The sequence below is a fragment of the Vombatus ursinus genome, unplaced genomic scaffold, assembly GCF_900497805.2.
Source record: "Vombatus ursinus unplaced genomic scaffold, bare-nosed wombat genome assembly UNPS02009835.1, whole genome shotgun sequence".
Lineage (NCBI taxonomy): Eukaryota > Metazoa > Chordata > Mammalia > Diprotodontia > Vombatidae > Vombatus > Vombatus ursinus.
The window spans coordinates 4,885,303-4,906,590 of record NW_020949613.1 but is presented as its reverse complement, the minus strand read 5'-3'; the positions used below and the strand labels follow the sequence as shown (position 1 = coordinate 4,906,590).

Below are 21,288 nucleotides of genomic sequence, written 5' to 3'. Positions count from 1 at the left end.
ATGCAGAACACTATACCAGGCAACACGATAAATACAAGAAATGGTCTCTATACTTAGGAAATTTATAATTTGGCTTAAAGAGATTTTTGGAAATTCACACAAATGAACCATATAAGAAAACATAGAAGTGTGTAAAATATTTTAGGTCAAAAGTGAGCATACGTGCACAGCAGGTAATAAAGTAAATGGAATATTCAAATCTGTTGGTTTTAATGACAGAAGACTTCTGGGAGGAAGTGAATATTGAGCAGAATTTTGAAAGAAGAAAGAAGACAGAGGGAGGATACATTTTGTTATAAGAAAATGGAAGGTAGATAGGGGTAGCAACATGTATGGAAAGGAGAGAAAGTAAATTTGATTAACTGTAGCAGATAAATTGTACCATTTTCAGTCTGTGTTGAGAACTTTTGAGAAATTAAGGTGATGAGGTGTGGGGGTTATTTTTTTTTGTTGCTGTTCAGTCATTTCAATTGTGTCAAACTATGACCCTATTTGAGGTTTTCTTGGCAAAGATACTGGAGTGGTTTGCCATTTCTTTCTCTAGCTCATTTTACAGATGAGGAACTGAGGCAAGCAGCATTAAGTGACTTGCCCAGGATCACACAGCTAGTAAGTGTCTGAGGCCAAATCTGGAGTCAGGAAGATAAGTCTTCCTGACTCCAGATCTGGCATTCTATTCACTATGCCATGTTGTTGATCTGTGAGTTATCTTAGTGGATGATTTTGAAGAGCGAGATAAAAGTATTTGTATTTGATCTGAGAGGTAGTTGTCAGCCACTTGCAAGTTTAGCAAGGAAATAATATGATGAAAATGACACTTCCGTTTTTATCAAAAAGGGGGAGCAAACAAAAGTGGATATCATGGAATTGAAAGCCAAGATAAGAGAGAAGAAAAGTGTACTGCCCACAATAAATTCAGATTATACAACCTGGACAAAATACCAGGGTACTGGAAGAACTTGCAAACGTGATTGCTAAACCAACGTTTTAGATATTTTTGAAATGGTAGAGAATGGAAAAGATGTCACAGAACCGGAAATGAGCAAATATCCCTATTTTCAAAAGTGGGAGGGAGAAGAAATTCTACAGTACATTATTGAAGGAATGGTTTTTAAAGCACTTACAGAGTACTGATCACTAGAAGCTAAGAAAAAAATGACAGACCAAACTCATTTTTTTTAGGGTTACCAGCATGCTAATCCTATATGCTAATGTGTCTATGATATCATCAATTTGGATAATCTCTCTAACAATACAGATTACAATTCCTCCATTTCTGCCTATCCTGTGCATCCATAGCTTCCTGTAAATTCTCCACTGGGATACATTCAATATGCTAGGCCTTCCTTGTGGTAGGAGTATCTGGAGGACATCAATATCTGTCGATAATCCCTCTTTGACTTGGGCTCTGTGTTGAATCTTTTCCATGACAGTGATGAAGAAATCTGGTGAGCATGTTTTTCTGTTTTATGGTCACTTGATATGAATAACTGAATAACGTTGTCTCTGGTATACCTTCCAAAGAATCTAATATGATTTTGTCACACATATGAAACACACTGTTGGAAGAGGTGCCATTTTGCTCTATCAAATTAATTTTTTTTATATAGTTGACAAGTATGGTGCAAACTTGGATTCACTATATTTTTCCATCAGTTTTATTTTGGTAAAGATGTGTTTGTTCTACTTTCAAATTTTGTTTATGAGAGTTTGTCTTTCTATTTCAAATACTCTCATTAAGGATACTCTTGATATGTATTCAGATTGTTTTCATAAAAATATAATACAGATTAGAAAATAGACATATGGTTCAGTAGTTACTGATACTCTCTCATTCATCTTTTTTTGGGGGGTGTTGATAGGAATCAAGATCAGGTATACTAAGGATAAACATAAAATCTTACATTTTGGTGAAAAAGCACATTAAATACAAAGGGAAACATGGCTGAAAAGGTAATTAATATAAGAAGAATTAGGGGATTTAGTGGGTCATTAATTCAGTATGAGTTAGCTCTATAACATGGCAGCCAAAAAAAAAACCAAAAACCTAATCATCTATTGATATATAATTGTCCCCGGTGAGGGAGTCATTCCAGTCTTGGTACTGGGCAACTCCAGCCAGAGGATAGGAGAGAGTGTGTGTGTGTGTGTGTGTGTGTGTGTGTGTGTGTGTGCATGCCTGTGCATGTGCATGAGTATATACTGACATTTGTGGAAATATATACACACATATATACATATATACATGTATCCACACACACACAAACACATACAAGTTGTAGAGTGTCTAGAAGTGATATACTTTAGGATACGGAGACATCTTGAAGTCATGCCATACACAGATGATTTGAAGATACTGGGTTGGTTAGCTAGAAGAGGCAACTGGAAAGGGAGCATGATAGCAGTCTTCAAATAAGAGATTGTTTGCCATGTGGAAGATGAATTAGAGTTTATCTGTTTTAATTAAAAGTATAGAACCAGGACCAATAGTTTGATGTGACAGGCAGCTCAATTGTAAGTCAACATAAGGAAAAACTCATACCATCTCTCATATAAGTTCCTTTAAGATATGAGTATATGGGGGCAGCTAGGTGGCGCAGTGGATAAAACTCCGGCCTTGGAGTCAGGAGGACCTGAATTCAAATCTGGCCTCAGACACTTGACACTTACTAGCTATGTGACCTTGGACAAGTCACTTAACCACGATTGTCTCACCAAAAAAAAAAAAAAAAAAGGATATGTAAGTATACTTAACTTTAGATTAACCCAGTATGTAAAAACTGGATTTTCCCCCCGAAAAAATTCAGAGATGACTTCATTTGCTTTTTGGAGAGAATTCACAATAAGATTCCATAAATCAGTAAGATCACCTTGTTTATTTAAAGTATCATTAAATTTATAAATATTTGACTAATATGCACTTTTTTTCCAGAATAAATCTATTAGGAAAAGTGATAAAAGTCTAGGCAGTTGTACATATCTAATCTTATTGCTCATAGGGAAAATACATCAATTCATATTAAGGTAAGAATTGCCCCCATATATCCTGTTTTCATTTTCTAGAAATCTTATTAGCAAATTTTTAGTAACCTTTAACTGTCTGAATTCCAGTCAATCATATTTCTACATCTTTATCTAATTTGAGCAAAGTTGACACACTATTTTATGTTTTAAGAAAGATCTAATACCTCAGGAAATACCACCATGTACTTCAGTCATGGAGCCAATTCATTCCACTTAATGCAATTGCAAGTTCTTAGAGCTTCTTATAAAGAAGACACATTTAAAGTGCAGTATTGTGATTTCTTAGGAAACACTTTGGGCTTTGTCCAACAGCAAGAATGTGAGCAAAATATTCTGTGCACTACTAAGTTAGTCAGACGTAAACATTGAGGCTGAATTCACTCTATAAAGGTCATAGGAGTGAGTCATACACCAGGAACCAGGATTGAATAGTTTTTAATAGTGGTGTTTGAATGCTAGCTTACATTTCTTTCATGAATAGTTAAAAGCCTTTTGTTGAACAATAGCCAAAGCATTTAGTGTCTTGACCTAATCTTTATGGGAGAACATATAGTTATGTATGCCTCTATGACTCAAGTGTTAAAAAGAACCATTTGTTTCTTTGGTTCTGAGGGTTGTGGAGTGATCAGAGTCTGGCAAGGTATAGATGGAAATTTTTATTTCTGTTACTGTATTGTTTGGAAGTCTTTGTGAAGTATAGAATTTGTCTCCCAAAGGCAAGTTGCTATTATAATTTCAGTCAGTTGTACATTCCTGAATTTTCAAATAGATGAAAAATAGCACAGATCATCCAATGTTTCTGTAACAAGCTATTTCATCATTGGTGACAGTGAAACCACTACATTTGGAATCTAACATCTTCTATCCCAGTGTATTGTTATATGAGAAATTAAATATGGCACTAATGATCATGAAAATGAGAAGAGCAGCCAGCCCAAATCAAGTGCACACAGCAGGAAGACATGTTGGAAGTGAATGAGTCTTGAAAGTCTGGAAACTATCAAGCTCCATTCTTTTTTTTGGTGAGGCAATTGGGGTTAAATGACTTGCCTAAAGTCACCCAGCTACTGTCAAAGGTCTGAGGCTGGATTTGAACTCAGGTCCTCCCGATTGCAGGGCTGGTGCTTTATTTACTGCGCCACTTAGCTGCCCCAATAGTAAATCATTTTTTAATATTTTAAACATTTATGTTTTTTCTTGCTGGAAAATGATTCTACCTTTGACTAGGCCAGTCTCAGACTTCAAAAAAAAAAGATCATAACATGTATGACATTAGTTGCTAAACAAAATGACAGTACTCCATAACTAGACAAATCACTTTTCTTTCTATGTAGTCTTTATTACTGCTTCCAGTATATTTGGGTATTGTAATGATGATGTCTCCAGTGTAAAGAAATGTTACTAGTCAAAAAATTACTGTGCATAATGAATTACTTTTTATTTAAATTATTTTACATGAGAAAATTTTAGGTTCAGTTTCATGTGGGCTGAGCTTCTTCCACCATGAAAAAAAGCTACGCAATAATTCTATCTATTGTTTCTTTAGATCCTCTACGTCACTACAACAACTTCTTCCTCTTCTTTCACTGGACTAACCCAGAGTAAATATTGGAGCAATAAGACTGGTAATTTCCTTATTAAATATTTGCTGCAAATAGTTGTGTTTTGGGTTTCTTTAAATCTGGCAGCTACGGTTTTGGGAAGTTATTTCTGTTTTTTACTGAACTGACCACAAGAGGCCTACTATACCTTTCGTAATTGTCTCTTAGTCCAAAGTGAAAGACAAAAAAACCTCCTATAATCCTTTAGATGTAATATACATGTGAATATACATGTATATAGGTATACATATATGTATTATATGTGTATAATACATATATATACATATACATACATACACACACACACACACACACACACACACACACACATATATATATATATATATATAAAATTTACTGCCTTCCAAAATAGTAAACATCTTTGATTTTTTTTCCAGTAAAATAACACCTTTAGGGAACTTCTGTATAAATGATATTCTGAATAAAATTGATATAAGGAAATGCAAAAGTCCTGTTTTAATACTTGAAAGTGGTGGTTGTGAATTTTTTTAAAATTAAATTACCACAAAGACAATAAATATCCCGTTGAGAAGCTCTGGTCAGCTGAAGTTAGCAAGTAGGTAGTTAGGTACCTATGAGGGCTAGGAGAAAGGAAAGAAAGAGAATATAGTCAAAAGAAAAATGAGTGGGACAGATTTGCAAACTAATTTGAATTTCTCCATAATTTCAGATTATTTTTGATGCTGAATAGCTTCTCTTAAAATATAGGGTCCATAACAAAAGATTAAAAATTAAAGTTGTTGTTGTTCAGTTGTTTCAGTCATATCTAACTCTTTGTGACCCCTCTTTGGGGTTTTCTTATCAAAGAAACTGGAGTGGTTTGCTATTTCCTGAGGCAAACAGGATTAAATGACTTGCCCAGGGTTACACAGCTGATAAGTATATGAGGTTAGATTTGAATTCATGAAGTTGAGTCTTCCTGACTCTAGGCCTAACACACTATCCACTGTACCTACAAAGTAAATTCAGTCTTGAACATTTAAAATGAGTATAAATAACTTCATACAATTTCTTCTAACTATTAATCAAAACTGTCATGGTTAAGAAAATGAGCTAAACTTGTGGCAGGAGAGATGGAACATCAGCCTAAATGGGTGTTTGGTATGCACAAAATATCACAGTATCCTGTCGGTAGAGAATTAATAGGAGACATGAAGAAGAATCACACTTAGAAGAGAAGTTGTGGATAGGTTTCTGTTGAAAAATTGGAGGGAGCATCCACATTGATAAGATCATTGATACATCAGTTATATTGGAATGTAAAAGCACGCTTCCTGTGAGATCCTTGTTCAGTGATGAGAACTGAAATATTAATCCAATCACGATCATTCCATTTGGGTAGCATTGTATATTTCAACATGTTTTTATCAAATTCTTAGCAAGTATCAAATGATACAAAAGCCTCTAATTTTAATTAATGTTACATGACTTAAAGGAGACAGGTATTTTTGTTACTTAAGTTCATGGATCATACATGTGGAGCTGGAATGGACCTTAGAGGCCCTCTAGTTTAACTCCATCATTTTACAGATGAGGAAGTTGAGGTCCAGGGAAGTTAAAATGACTTGTTTGGAGTTACATGGGTAGGAAGGAACAGGGACAATGATCTTTCCCTGTGTCACACTGCCCTTTGAGTAAGTTTTACAATCCCTGCCTAGGTGGTTAATACCATACCATATACTACATATGGTTAATACCAAATAGCATAATACCATTCTAATACTGTGCTATAAGATTAGTATTTTGAAATCATCCCACTGTCATTTAAATGTTTCAACAAATCAAAGCAATTTTAATATCATTAGTGAATTGTATTATTAAAATAAAAACAAGTCAAACTAATTGCAGATATAAGTATTTCTGTTAGAAAACATAATGTGATATTTCATCTTTTCCAAGTTTCTTTAATTTATTTCCCTTGTATAACAAGTGTCCAGATAAAAGGAATGAGTTCTTTCTTATCAATTTCTATGTTTTGTTTTAATCACAATTATTATTCAAAAAGAAGTTAAAGTAGGCTCTAAAAGAAATTACAGGTTGAAAGTAAGGTCAGTTCCTAATCATACAAATATTGCTCTTCCACAATAAACATTCTTTTCATCAAACTCAAAATGAAGCTAAAGAAGTAGAAAAAGAGAAAAAGCTCTTGTAAAATTTTCAGTTTCTTAAACACAACCACACAAATTGACAATGAAGTTGCAATTTATTTGGAAAACTTTTTTCTGTAAGAAGTGATTTATTATTTAGATAAACAAGTCATTAACTTTTAAATAATATTTTTACTAATATGAAATTGACAACATTATGATAAATATGTAAACACAGTGGATGTACAAGAAAATGATATGAGTTGGGCTTTTATTAAAATAATAAAAGCTGGAAGATTATAGTTACTTGATATTGTTAAAATTATTTTTGGCATCTCTCCATTTTCCAGTAAATCTCCCTCTTCTACCCAAAGAACCATCATTTACAACAACATCAAAAAAGATAACAAAGCAGTTTTGCAAAACTACCAACACATGAATGAACTCTGATAGCATATGCCATGTTTCATATCTATAGTTTGCCCCTTTCTTGCAAAGAGAGGAAGGAGGTGCATTTTTTTAGTTCTTTCAGGATTTAGTTTGGTCATTATAAATAACTGTGTTCAGTTTTGCTCTTTTTATTGTTTTTCTAATTCCATTCTTGTCATCATTCTGCATTTTGTTTTCCTCGTTCTGATTACTTCATTTTACATCAATTCACACCAATCTTTCATGCCTCCCTATAGTCTTCATATCCATCATTGATCATTAAAATTTTATCACATTCATGCATGGAAATTTAGCCATTCTCCAATCAGTGGGCATGTTGCTGTTTTTTGCAACTACAAAAAATGATGTTAGGAGTATTTTGGTGTATATTAGGCCTTTCTATCTTTGATATGTTGGACTTATGCCCAGCAATGGGTCAAAGGTTGTGGACATTTTAGTCACTTTCGTATATAATTCCAAATTGTCAACCAGTCAGTAAGCACTTAGTAAGCATGTGCTGTGTGGTGGGAACTATGCTAAGTGCTGAAGTAAGGGAAAGGCAAAAGATAGTCACTTACTCTCAAGAAGTTTATGGTCTAGGGGGCAGCTAGGTGGCTCAGTTGATAGAGCACTGGCCCTGAAGTCAGGAGGACCTGAGTTCAAATCCAGCCTCACACCAAACATTTGACACTTACTAGCTGTGTGACCCTGGGCAAGTCACTTAACCCCAATTGCCTAAAAAAAAAAAAAGAAAAAAAAAGAAGCTTATGGTCTAATGAGGGAGACAACATGAAAACTATGTATATATAAGATATGTAGAGATTATAATGGAAATAACCAACAGAGGGAAGGCACTAGATTTAAACAAGATCTAGAAAAGGCCTCACATAGAAGGAAAGCTTTTGGCTGGGACTTGGAGGAAGCCAGAGAAACTAGGAGGCAGAGATGAGAAGGGAGAGAATTCTAGGCATGAGGAACAGCCAGTGAAAATGGCTAGAGTCTGGAGATGGAGATTCAATGGAAAGGCTGATTGATAACCCTATCAATAGGCTATTTGCCTGCTTGTATCTCCATAACTCTCCCAGCACTATTTTTCATTTTTTGTCCTCTTTACCAATTGTCTGAATGTATGAAATTACATAATCGTTTACTACTTCCATGGTCATAGTGTTGTGACTGTTTTAATTAAAATTTTAATAGGCAACCTTTGTGATGGAGTTAGGTATCTCTATCTTTAATGCCCACTGAATTAGTATGATTTTTATACTTCATATTCCTCTACAAAATGGCTTACATGAGATGTGAAGTTGACTCACATTTCTTAGTTTTATAGTTTATAGTGGCTATTAGATATAAAATTAGCACTTGGTTTCTAGAAAAGGTAATGAAGATAATGAGATAATAATCCTTCTGGATCTAGAGAACTCTTCCTTATAACAGAATGTTCATTTTAACCTATTGTATTGAAGTTTCCTTTTTTGTTTTCAGGAGAACTTAACAAATACATCATGCTCGTCATTTTATAGTTAGATCTCAATGATGTCTCTCCTTTTATTTATATCTTGTAAAGTTATTTTTGAATTTTTAATATTAATAATTTCTTATGGTGCAGTAATATGGACTTCTACCATTTTAAAGTATCTGATAGTAAGAGAAAATGTTTTGCTACTCTCACCTCTCATAATGAATTTTATTGCCCATGTCATATTTTTGAGTACTAGCTTATGTTGTTTGATTCTCTGACTGTTTAATGGATGTAAGCCATGAACTCTTCACTTTGATTATTAACTCCTTGGGATGTCTTTTATACCCTTTATATTTATCACAGAACCTAGCAAGGAACTATGACATTTTTTTTCTTTTTGGTTCATACCTGTGGTGTTATGTATGAGGGGAACTATTGTAGTAAGTTTCTCTACCTATGTAACTCATCCTTAAATTATTTCTTTATTTTTTTATTATTCTAAAATTTGGAAAACATCAACACACATGGGCATTTCCTTTTACACAGGAGCACAGAAAGAGGATCGACATGGATGCATGAATCTCTAGTTTGCATTTATAATAAATTCAGTACAGTTGCAAAACTGTCATTCTTCTTCACCTCTGAGGTAGTGGGTAGACTGCTTCATTATTTATTCTATGAAGTCATGCTAGGACACTAATTGGTCTGAATTTTTGTCTTTCAAAATAATGTTTTTCATAGCATTGTTTTTATTATATAAGATGTTGTCCTGATTCTACTCAATTCACTTTTGATGAATTCTTATAAGCCTTCACATGTTTATCTGTATTCAGTCATTTCATCATTTTTACAGCACAATAATCTCCCAATGTATTCATATATCATAATTTTTAGCCATTCTCCTAATCTTATTTTCTGTCCTCTTTACCTTCTAGTATGTCACATAGGATTTTCTTAATAAATGCTTGTGGAATGATTTTATAACATTAACCTTTATAATTACGTGTAGAAAGTTGCCTAGGACACTTAAGGGTTAATTAACTTGCCATTCATCAAGCAGCTAGGATGTGTCAGAGATAGGATTTAACTCATGTCTTCCTTAGTCCTAGGACATCCCTCTAACCACTACACCAAACTAAATCTCTCTGTGGTGATATAGTATTTAATAAGTGTTTGCTGAAGTGAATTAATTTTTAATATAACTCCCAGTTCCAGAAGTGACTCATTCTTTAAGTCCTTGTACTTTATACTGTTTTTATATAAAGAACATCAGGCTTTATTATCATACTTATGAAGTTAAGTTATATAAATCAAATTAATAGGCGAGATATCTTTAGTGATGTTACCAGTTCTGGGATTGATTATTTTACTTTCACTCATTTCATCATTTTGAAATGACATGATGCTTGATGTATATTTAGTCCTTGTGTCTTGACTTATAAATTTAAAATAATTAAACTTTAGAAAGACACATTTTATAAATTATAAAGTACATTTTTGGGATATATCTAGTTTTAAAATTAAGATATACAAAATGTTATTAATCACTTCAACAGCAGAGCATATCAACACGGAAGAAAATATGTTCATAAAATAGAAACATTACTGTCATTGTTTCTACTGTGTTTGTACCATTATGTACATCTCAAGAATCACTGGTCAATTATGCCCTATTATTTTCTGCATCAGTTAATGTGTAGTGTTTGACCTTGTGTTCCATAGGCTGCCATTTATTGGCAAGACTGTAAGTTACAGGTTTTGAAAATTCTTACGTCGTAGAAAGTGACATTTGGAGGCATCTGGCCAATTCCTTCATTTTATACATGAGGAAACTGAGGTCCAGAAAGGTTGTCAGTTGTGTAAGGTTACACATATAGTAATTGGCAGAGTAGGGATTAGAATTCAGGTTTTTAAATCAAAGTCTGGTGCTCTTTCCATATTCAATCATATTGACACCCTTTGAAATAGGTAATTAATATTTTTTTTTTTGCTTACAAGATAGATGAACTATGTTCTCTGTGTTTGTATTGCCAAATAGCCTCTGAGTTTGTGGGGAAAGATTACTATATTTTGTGAACACGGTCAAATAGGAAATTCAAGTCAGTTTGGAGGGAACACTTTAGTTTGACATTATATAATTAATTTCAGGTATGTTCTATAGAAAAGAAGGCCATATCAGCTTATTAAGTTTGTACCTTGAGCATGATGAGATGAATTAGATCTCCTATACATGAATGAACTGTTTGTTACAGTGTTTGAAATATACTGTAATGAAATATATACCTCTGGTATTTTAGTTCTGAGATGATACTGAGATTCTTTCAATTGGAATTTCTTTTTCCATGTTTGTCTGTTCCGGGCAATTCTCTTATTTCCTTCATTATGCTATTAAGTTTTTTGCTGTGTTTTTTTATTTGGTTGTTTTTGTCATGTTATGTTCTTTTGGAAGACCTGTGATCCTTAGGTTATCTCTGCCCTCTGTCTTCAAAACTGTGTGTTTTGCTTACATAGTGAGAAGGTTTTCTTTTAATGTTATTGTTCATTGTTTCTCTTCTAGGTTGCCCTTCACTTGTGTATTTGCATTCCCGATCTATTGTTCTTTCTTTGGTTCCTTTGGTGAAGCTTGCCACTGCAGATTCAAATTTTTCTTTATGCTAATTATTATTATTATCATCATCATCATCATCATTATTTGTTCTGGGCATAAATTCTGCTCTCTTGATTCTCATTTCTCTTTTAAACCATTCAGAAACATTGTTATAGTTCCACGTTCTCTTCAGCTTCCACAAGTTCCTCTGTCTCATCAAGTGCTGGATCATTTTCTTTCATTTTGCAGTATTCATTCATAGAAGCCTGAACTCATTAACTAGATCTGGAGGCCATTTGTTTATTCATCTGTTTATGTTAAGGGTCTTTGAGTTTTCTTCTTGAAATCTTTGGTACTTTCCCCTCTGCCTCCTCCCATTTTCTTTATCACCTATTTCATGACTTCTTCCCCTCTGATTGTGGTTTCCTTGGGGGCTAGATCTCAAAGTGTCAGCCTCCTGGCATTCTGGGTAATTCATGGTTCAGTAGCCTAAATCTCTGCTCCAAGTGACTTTTGGGTGGTCAGAAATGGCCCAAGACGTATGCTGTGCTCTTTCCTCAGACTTGGTGGAGTGCTGCACAGCCTCCCACATGCACGGTGTCTTGTCTTAGTGGTCTGCCCCACTTCCTATGTTCCTCATTTCTCTGGCCCAGAATCAGAAGTTCAGAGTTTTTCAGCCATATTTGCCCTGGCACTGGCAGTTCAGAACTTTGCATTGTTGCTGCCCTCAGGTTGTAGCCCACAATCGAATTTTGCTTCAAAAGGGCTGTGGCCAATCTGGCTGTTGAGGCCTGAGTAAACTTCTGTACCCTGGAGCTGGGGTTTCTACAGCACTGGAAGAAGGAAAAGGGAATGAAGTGTAGGTATGAATTTTGTTGTAAGCTTGTGTTGGGTCCTTGGGTCTGCTAGTGCAACCTTTCTGGTAGTATAGGAGGTGGGGAAGGGGTACCAAATGAGTTCCGAATCAGTAAGCTGTAATTCATGTCTTTTTTTTTTCTTTTAACCTTCTTTTGGATTCTGGTTGTCCTAAAACATGAAGACAACTGAAGTCGCTTTATCTTTGATCCATAACTTCTGTTTTAGAAAGGTTTGAGAAGTCACGTGGATCAGAGAAAATGTCTAGTCCTTTATCTTGTTGTTCACATGACCCAGAAATTTTATTCTGAATAAGGAACTGAGAGGATGTTGCTTACATTTCTTTTTTCACTTAACTTGCATTTTAATGACTAGCAAATGAGCCTACTGACAAATAGTTGCTGGACCCCAAGTGGTGTTAATTTTTTGTAATATCCTTTCTTGAAAAATTGAATTTTCCTAAATAGTAGACTTTTATTTTGAGAATCATAACATGAGATAGAAATATTGCTATTAATATTATATTTATGAAGCTGCTCCCACCACAGTACTATATTGCCTAGAAAAGGTGATGCATTTTTAAATGTTTGGTTTTTTTTTAGGGAATTCCTGGATTTCCGGGAAGCCAAGGGTTAATGGGACAAAAGGTGAGTATTGATTAGTTTTGAAAGAGCTTGTCTGTCTACTTAAATAGAGAGTAATATATTTCTTGATATTTATTTATTTATGTGATAAACATATACATATATACACACATATACACATATATGTATTTTGCGACATTAAATAACTGCTGTGTCAAATATTTTTGTCAACATAATTGATGATTTTTTAATTTAATTTCAGATATTTCTAGGTAATACCTTAATATAGTTCTTCGTCTATTTGTGTTTTCTTGAAGATCCTTACCTCCCTAATGACTGGTTTCCCACTTCTGATTTCTTTCTGTCCCTTTCTCTAGAGTATTTTTTAGCACTTCATCCATCTTTAGTTAAAAAAGGGGGGGGAGAATGTTAATTCACCTCTATTTTCCCTTGTCTACATTTTATACAGTGAGAAACTAAAAGGAATGAATCAATGAATGAAAAAGCATTTATTAAGCACTTACTTTGTGCCAAGCATGCTGCAAAATGTTGAAGCTATAGATAAAAAAGAGAAGACAGTCCCATGCCTTCAATTGGCTTATATTTTAATTGGGAGAAACAGTACATGAAAGGGAGTGTTGGTCAGGGATAGATATTTTGGTCTGAACAAATATAGGCAGAATGAGTACAGCCATAAAGGAGTTCAAGAAACAATGGAAAAGGTGATTAAGTCTATGTTCCAAAATTGGGAGATAGGCATGGGGAGAGAAACGGTAGGGGATAAGGGTTCTGGAGCAGCAGGAAGGGGATTGATGTTGCTATGGAAGGGATGGCCAAATAGTATGGGGTAAGTCAAATATGACTACTTGATCTTTACTGAAATAAACTTGGAGAGAGAATCACCAGTCAGGACAACTTGAGCCCCAGCACAGAAATTCTTCCAGGATGGAAGTGAAATGGAAGCTATCTAGGTCCAATTGGCATTTTGTAATTTCTCCCCTCTCCTTTTCATGGCTAGATGGATTTAGAAAATACTGGGAAAGATATCCTCCAAAGGGAAAAATTAAGAATTATTTTCTTTGAAGCTTTTAATTTGATTTATATTTAATTTTAGGGAGAAATTGGGCCTCCTGGACCACAAGGAAAGAAAGGAGCACCTGGGTTAAATGTACGTTGGTATAATTTTTTAAAGTAGTTACTGTGCTACATTGTGTAACAAGGGATGATATAGGCAATTTAGGATGAAAACAAATTATTGAGCTACCTGTTTAAAATATCTAATGTCACAGAAAAGCATTTTGTAACATAGAGAGACAAAATAAAGCCAGTTTATGACATATTTGACACAGAACTGACGTGGAAATAAAACTGACTTGGAAACTCAGAAAGTTTGACTTCTATGTTTTCCTCCCCCCACCTCCACCTCATTGTTAAATCTGTCCCCTTATTGGACATAGTAAGAAAACCTAGAATGAACTCTATCCTTTTGAGATTTGTGATATACTAGACCTTTCTTGATATTATGGAGACATACAGGGTGTCCCAAAAGAATCTGTGCAGTTTTAAGTTATGAAGCTAAAAACTGCACTAACATTTCTCAGACATCCTGTATAAACAGATTAAGGCTTTAGAGCTGGAAGGTCACTTAGAAAGCATTCAGTGTATTTTTTTAACCAAGTAAACCAAGGCCTAGAAAGATATAGTGACATCCAAGTCATGTGGTTAATAAGTACCACAGCCAGGTTTTGAACCAAGATGGTCTGACTTGAAATCCCATGGCATATCCTCTATATCGCAAAGTAGATGAAAGTATAAGAAAGAAGTAAAAGAGAAAAAAAAATACAACAAAGTGACAGCTTGGAATCACAGAATTTGAAGTAGGACTTTCAAAAATGATCAATCCTGCAAATGACTTTTTGAACGACTAACTAGCAGATGAGCTGTGCTGAGTTGGTATGTTTGCCACTGCCTTCTGAGGCTTGACTAAAGAGTTAGCTCACTGGTGGGAAGTATATTCTAACATCATGCAATCTGCTTACATGTGAATTAGGAGAGTGTCTGCCAATGAGTAGACACAATTACAGAATTTCAGTGATTCCCAGCCCTGGTTTTGATGTTCCAATGTGACATTCTTATTATCCCAAAGGACAAAATTAATTTTAATTAACTTTAATTTAAAAAATATAAACATACCCACCCACTATAGGGCATTGTTGCATGGCAGGGGGTGGAATGTTGGGAGAGAGAAAGGGACAGGAAACAAGCAGATATGGTAGTTCCCAGAAGGCTTTGTTAGGATCAACTACTATGCCTGTTTCTAGAAAGACTTAATAAAGGGCAGCTGTTAGGAAGCAGGTGTTACGGGCTCACTGTAATGAGAAGAGGCCCTGTCCTTCTAATCTCAGCTTCATCACTGGCCAACAATGGCCTTGAGCTTCTTCTCCTTTCAAACATTACAAATCAACAATCTCTAAAATGAGGGGTTTGAATAAGTCTATCTCCAAAGTCACTTGAAGCTTAAATGATCTATGGTTGTGCTTGGTTTTGGCTATGAAAACGTAGGTCAAGCACTTAATCTTTTCAGCCCAATCTGTATAGGTAAATTAGAAACAGAAATTCTCTGAATTCAATCAATTAATCAGTAAACATTTATTAAGTGTCTACTACATGCTACATGTGCTAATCACTGGATTCAGTGTTCAATAGTGATAGTGAAGACTTCAAGACCAGCTTCTCCTGGTTTCCAATCAAGAAGATCGAGTTTAGGCTAGACCTTCCAATACCATGCTAAAGTTTTTTGAAAATTTCTTTTGGAAGTGCCAAGGATGGAAAGCACAAATTCATTGCAGTATTGAAATTAATAAAATCATAAGGGGCATATGACTCTATAAAGATTCCTAAACTTATTGCTAAAAATGTTTGTTGATTTTTAGCCTATAAATTCTTTTATCTGCAATTTAGTATCTCATTAAAGCTGATCAGTTTTGTATGTTGTAATTTATGAGTTTTGTTAATTTTCATGAGCATTAAAAACGTGTATCAGATGTTCTACTTATTGGAAAATGTGAAATTTTTGGTGGATTTCATCTATGAGTAAATATTGACATTTTTCTCCAAAAATGTCAACCCAATTTTTGAGTGGTGTGTGTATGTGTGTGTATATGTGTGCGGGTGTGGGTATGTCTGGGTGTATTGTAAGAAGAATACTTTTTTTTAAGATGGATTATTTCTCACCGAGTTCTTCTGTAAAGTGATAAGAAAAAAACAAACCTGATTATATGCCTCATTGGCCAAATTAGCAATGAAATAGAAAAATATGTAAGGCAGAGTAATATAGTGGATAGTAGGCCATCCTTGGGACCAAAAGAAACTGGGTTCAAGTCTACTTCTTATTCACATTGGCTATGTGACCACTTAACCTCCCATTGCTCTAGGCATCTCTTAAGACTCTAAATTACTGACAAGGGGCTATGGACCTTCTGTAGTTGAGGTAGTTTCCTCTTCTAGGGATTCTCTAAATCAGTGGAATCATTGGTCTAGTCCTTCTACTAAATATTAAACCTTGATTATCTTTTTCAGTGATTCCTAAAATTGTACCTTTATGAAATCAATTAGTAGAATTTTATGTTCTACTATTGTTCTAACAGTCAAAGGGGCACCTCAACACACTTAACTGTAGTAGATTGTGTTATTGTGACAAAGAAATTATTCATGTCATTATTTTAATTGATAACTTTTTTGTTTTAAATGGCATGATTAATACAAAGGATGGCTACTATATAGCTTGAAATAGATTATGCTTTTCTTCCTGGCATTATGTTTTACTTGGAGGAAATCAGGGGAATTTCTCCTAGTGAAATAAACTTATTCGTATTACTGAGAAGAGGAAGAGGGAAGAGCATGTATACAACCTTTTCTTTGCAATCTTCTCCATGTCAAGTAATTGATATCGTTAATGAACGATTTTATCAGAGAGCGGAATTGGTCAGTGGTCCGTTTTTCTGCAGCTACAATGAGATATTTAATCACTCTTTTACACTTTGTTGGAAGTTACTTTTGGGTGACAGGGAAGGGGTGAAGTTACTCCAAGTGTTTTAATTGAAATCTTTCTTTTTATCAACTTTGAAATGTTAAAAGTTGCTTTCTGGAAATGTCATTTTTAAAAATTACAGGGTTTAATGGGACATGATGGATCACCTGGTCAGCCTGGAACACCTGGATTGAAGGTAAACTAAAATTTAATTAGTAAACAATGGAATCCTATGTAACCAGGCTTAATATTTTAATTGTCTCTTTATAATCTAAGCCATCTTGGATAAGCCATCTTGGATATTTATAATTTCCACAGGTAATGTAAAGAGGTTTTCTTTTCTTCCATTTCTTGTCCTGTCCTTTGCTCTCTTTTTCTCTCCTTTCCTCTCCCCTTCTTTTCTCTCAGTGAACAATCATTGATTAAGAGTTTGCTATGTGCCAGGAGCTATGCCAAGCACTGGGGATACAAAGAAAAAGCAAAAACAGTCAGGAATACCATTATAGCTGCCTTCCTTATTTACTCAAGCTGATTATAGGATCCAACCAAGTAAGATTACTTTCCAATATGATTGGGAACACAGTTGCACATATAGATTGAAATTGAGGAAACTATCTTTAATCATCATTGTTCAGTCATTTCAGCCATGTCCAACTCTTTGTGACTCCATTTGGGTTTTTCTTGGTGAAGATACTGGAATGGTTTGCCATTTCCTTCTCCAACTCTTTTACAGATAAGAACTGTAGCAAACAGGGTTTATTTGCCCAGGGTTACATACTAGTAAATGTCTGAGGCTGGAGTTGAACTCAGATCTTCTGATTGCAATCCGGGCATTCTATCGAGTGCACCATAATCATTTGATAAGTACATTTTGACACTAACTGCCTAAGGAAAGTGATGGACATCCTTTGTTTGGAATTGTTCAAATGTATATCTTAATTCATCAGTCCTGAACGTCCTTGTGAGAAAAATGAACTGTTGCTGACTTTTGGAGATGAATCAGTTCTTACAATCCCCTTGAATCCTATGAATTTTCAGGAGACATGCTCCCCAGTCCTGGAGCTTTCCTGGGTTCAGTGGCTCTGATTGTCTGGCACATGTTACTGATGTAGTATCTGAAATATTTCAGTGTGGGTTGAAAAGTCAGTGAAAGAAATAACATGCTTTTCCAGAAAAGCAGCCCAGTTTATTTTTTATTCTTTTCTAGAATTAGTACAACATTTTCTGTGCTTTGAAAATGTATTTGGTTATAATACCCAATTATACCCATTTTTCACATGACCTGAATGCTTTTTTATGGATTGACCCTACTTAACAGCTTGAAAATCTATATCTTGACAACTGAATCAGATTTTAAATGTCACCATTTAAGAGAACTCTACGGTGAATTACAAATGTAAATTAAGAACCTTTTTGTGAAATGAAAGTTAATTTCATTTATAAATTTTGATTTTTGAATGTATTTTCTTTAAATGAGGCACAAGTCACAATTGCCCACCCAGAGGACACCCTTTATGACAGAATATTTGGTAATGACTTTTGTTTGTTGTTTCCTGTTTAAATATACCCGGCACAATAATTGGATTTATTCTGTCATATATCTTGGATGAAGAAAAAGAAAAAAAGAATGAGATCTAATTAGAATAGGCAACCAGTAAATCAACACTTTTTTTTAGACATAATAAACAAATGAGTCTTTATTATTTTTATTAGTGTAGAGATGATTTGCATAGTATGAACAATGAATGCATTGCTAATTTGGGAAGGAGGGGTAAAGCCTAGACCAGGGGTGAGGAATCTGTGGCCTGGAGGCCACATGTGGCCCTCTGCGTGCTTGAGTGCGGTCCTTTGACTGAATCCTAACAAATTTGTTCTGTGAAGTTTGGATTCAGTCAAAGGGCCACTCTTGAGGACCTAGAAGGCCACATGTGGCCTCCAGGCCACAGGTTCCCCACCCCTGGCCTCGAAGTACTGATCTTTCATGCCTTGTTTTCCATTGTCTTCTAGAAGACTATTATAGTAGTCCAAATGAGGTGATTAGATCTCAAACTAGGAAGTTGGCCCTTTTAGTAGAGAGAAGGGGATAGATGCGTGAGGTATTGCAAAGACTAGACTGCAAAGTATTAGGTACATGAACTTAATGGAGGAAAAGTCGAATTTCAATTCAAAATAATGGATATTAGTGAGTGAGAGTATGGTAGTGCCCTCAATATAAGTAGGAAAGTTGCCAGAGAGGTAGGCTTTATGGGGGAAAATGATGAAATCCATTTTTAAATATTTGAGATTGAGATTTCAGTGGGACATCCTGATTAATGTAGAACTGAAATTCAGAAAAGAAGTTAAGAATGTGTATACACACATACATATATACATGCACATGTGTATTATGAACCCCAATCTATTATCTAAGAAAGAGACAAACGAAATTGGGGTGCATATATCCATGGTTTAGTTTCTCTCAAGCCAGCTTGACATGCATTGCATAGGAGTTCAGTCCTAAACCGGGCCCCCCCAAGGCGGCCAGTTCAGAATTAGCTCGAAAGGGATTTTGGGGTACAGTGTTATATACCCTTTCAACAGGGGCTCATATCAACCCACCATCATTCCAGACCACTCCCAGCCTCTGTCTATTGGGGCAGTAGTATCTGTCTCCACCCAAGCCTGATTAGGATAAAATCAATTCAGGTTTGGGTCAGGTTTGACCAGGAGAAGAAGATTCAATGCAATCTCACTATCAGTGATGTCCTTCTGAAGAATTTTGAAGCAGAAGGCTGGCAGGGTGGAGCTCTGAGTCTCCAAGACACAGATTACCAAGAGAAATCATTTTTCACAATATATACATATATTTATCATTGTATACATATAATTATTTATATTACATTACTATTACTGTGTATTAATTCAGTTAGTATATGTGCATACACATTCATGTGTGCATACATATGCATGTGTGGAATCATTTATGTTGAAATGATCATTGAAATAATGGGAACTAGTCAGCAAAGGAAAGAGGGCAGAGAGAGATGAGAAAAGGGTCCATGACAGAGCTTTGGAAAATACTCATGTCTGGATGAATTATCAACAGAAGTGACTGAGAAGGAAGAGTTCTACAGGAAGGATCAACATTCAAAAGGCGGTTGATGAAACATACATCTCACCATTTGACACAGATGTGATAGATTAAAGATCCAGAAGGACATGTATTTTCAGACATTGTCAATGTGTGACTTTGCTTTGCTGGACTATACACATATGTCAGAATGGAGGGCTGCTCTTCTGTGTGTGAGGGGAGGTGGGGTAATAGTGGGTAGTAATAGAAACAAAATAGAAACAAAAACAATAAAAGAACATCAATAAAACATTTTTAAATGCACAGAATACAACAGAAAGAAGGTGTGGAATTTGAAGCAAAAACTTAGGAGAATTATTAGTACTTTGTTAAATTCTGTGTGGGTGTATCCATATATTTAACATATATGTATGAATTCTTATCTACCAGAGATCAAATCAGGTGGCCTAAAACACTCTATAACTATTGTAGTGTAAAAGCCTGTTGTGATATAGTTGTCATCTAATATGATAGTTTGTTTTGTTCCCTCTAAGCATATAATTATCCTATTGCATCTCTAGATTATGCCCCCTAGGTCTTTTACCTGTCATAAAGGGTCCCATGAACTAGAGGTTATCTTATGATAAATTATCTTCTGGAAGTGTTGCAGCAAATACATTTTTATTTGAAGAGGCAATATGGCATAGTAGAAAAAAGAGGTAGGTTCAAGTTTTACTCTAGATACATACTAGACATGTGACTGTGGACAAGTAATTTTACCTCTCTGTGCTCTGGACTAGTGGTGTCAAACTCAAATAGAAACGGATCCCTGATGCCCCGTACTGACTTAGAAAACCACAATTTAACATTATCTACAATGTATTGTATTGTTATTTATTTTGTTAAACATTTCCCAATGGCATATTAATCTAGTTTAGCAGAGCTTGGAAGCTTTGCTAGTGGCTTGGGAGGATTTCACACCCCTGCTATAGACAGACAACGCAATAAGCAGCAGAGAAGGTGCTGCTCCTCATCGGTAGGGGGAGTGCTCTCTTCAGTGTTTCCTCTTCCTGTCTCTGCTATATTTGAAGATAATGTGAAAGCCCTTTTATTATATTGAAAATAACATTGATGTCATTCTGGAGGGAGGTCATTAGTGAAGTATCCCTTGAAAAACCTAGTTATGTCTTGTTCTTTTGAGCATTTATAGAAATTAATTGGAAGAAAGCATCAATAGCATTCATATTAACTTTTCAGTTAGTGCTGAATTGGGAAGAATAGCTTATATTTTTGATGATAGAAGTAGGAGCCGGAACAGCTAGGCGGCGCAGTGGATAGAACACCGGCCCTGAAGTCAAGAGGACTTGAGTTCAAATCCGGCCTCAGACCAAACACTTGACACGTACTAGCTGTGTGACCTTGGGCAAGTCACTTAACCCTGATTGCCTCACCAGAAGAAAAAAAAAAAAGAAGTAGGAGCCATTAAGATCTGAATAGACTAGAATTGTGGAACCAGTCTAACAAGATGGAATTTCATAAGTGCATACTTATGTACA

At 35.1% G+C, this 21,288-nt stretch overlaps 1 protein-coding gene across 1 annotated transcript in view; it reads left to right on the top strand.

Annotated features, from left to right (window-relative positions):
- Window positions 1–21,288, top strand: part of COL21A1 (collagen type XXI alpha 1 chain) — a 221,485-nt gene that overhangs the window by 175,656 nt on the left and 24,541 nt on the right. Inside the window, exons 18-20 of the mRNA XM_027852911.1 lie at window positions 12,672–12,716; window positions 13,768–13,821; window positions 16,826–16,879. Of these exons, the coding sequence (XP_027708712.1) occupies window positions 12,672–12,716; window positions 13,768–13,821; window positions 16,826–16,879 (153 nt within the window). The remainder of the gene's footprint in view (window positions 1–12,671; window positions 12,717–13,767; window positions 13,822–16,825; window positions 16,880–21,288) is intronic.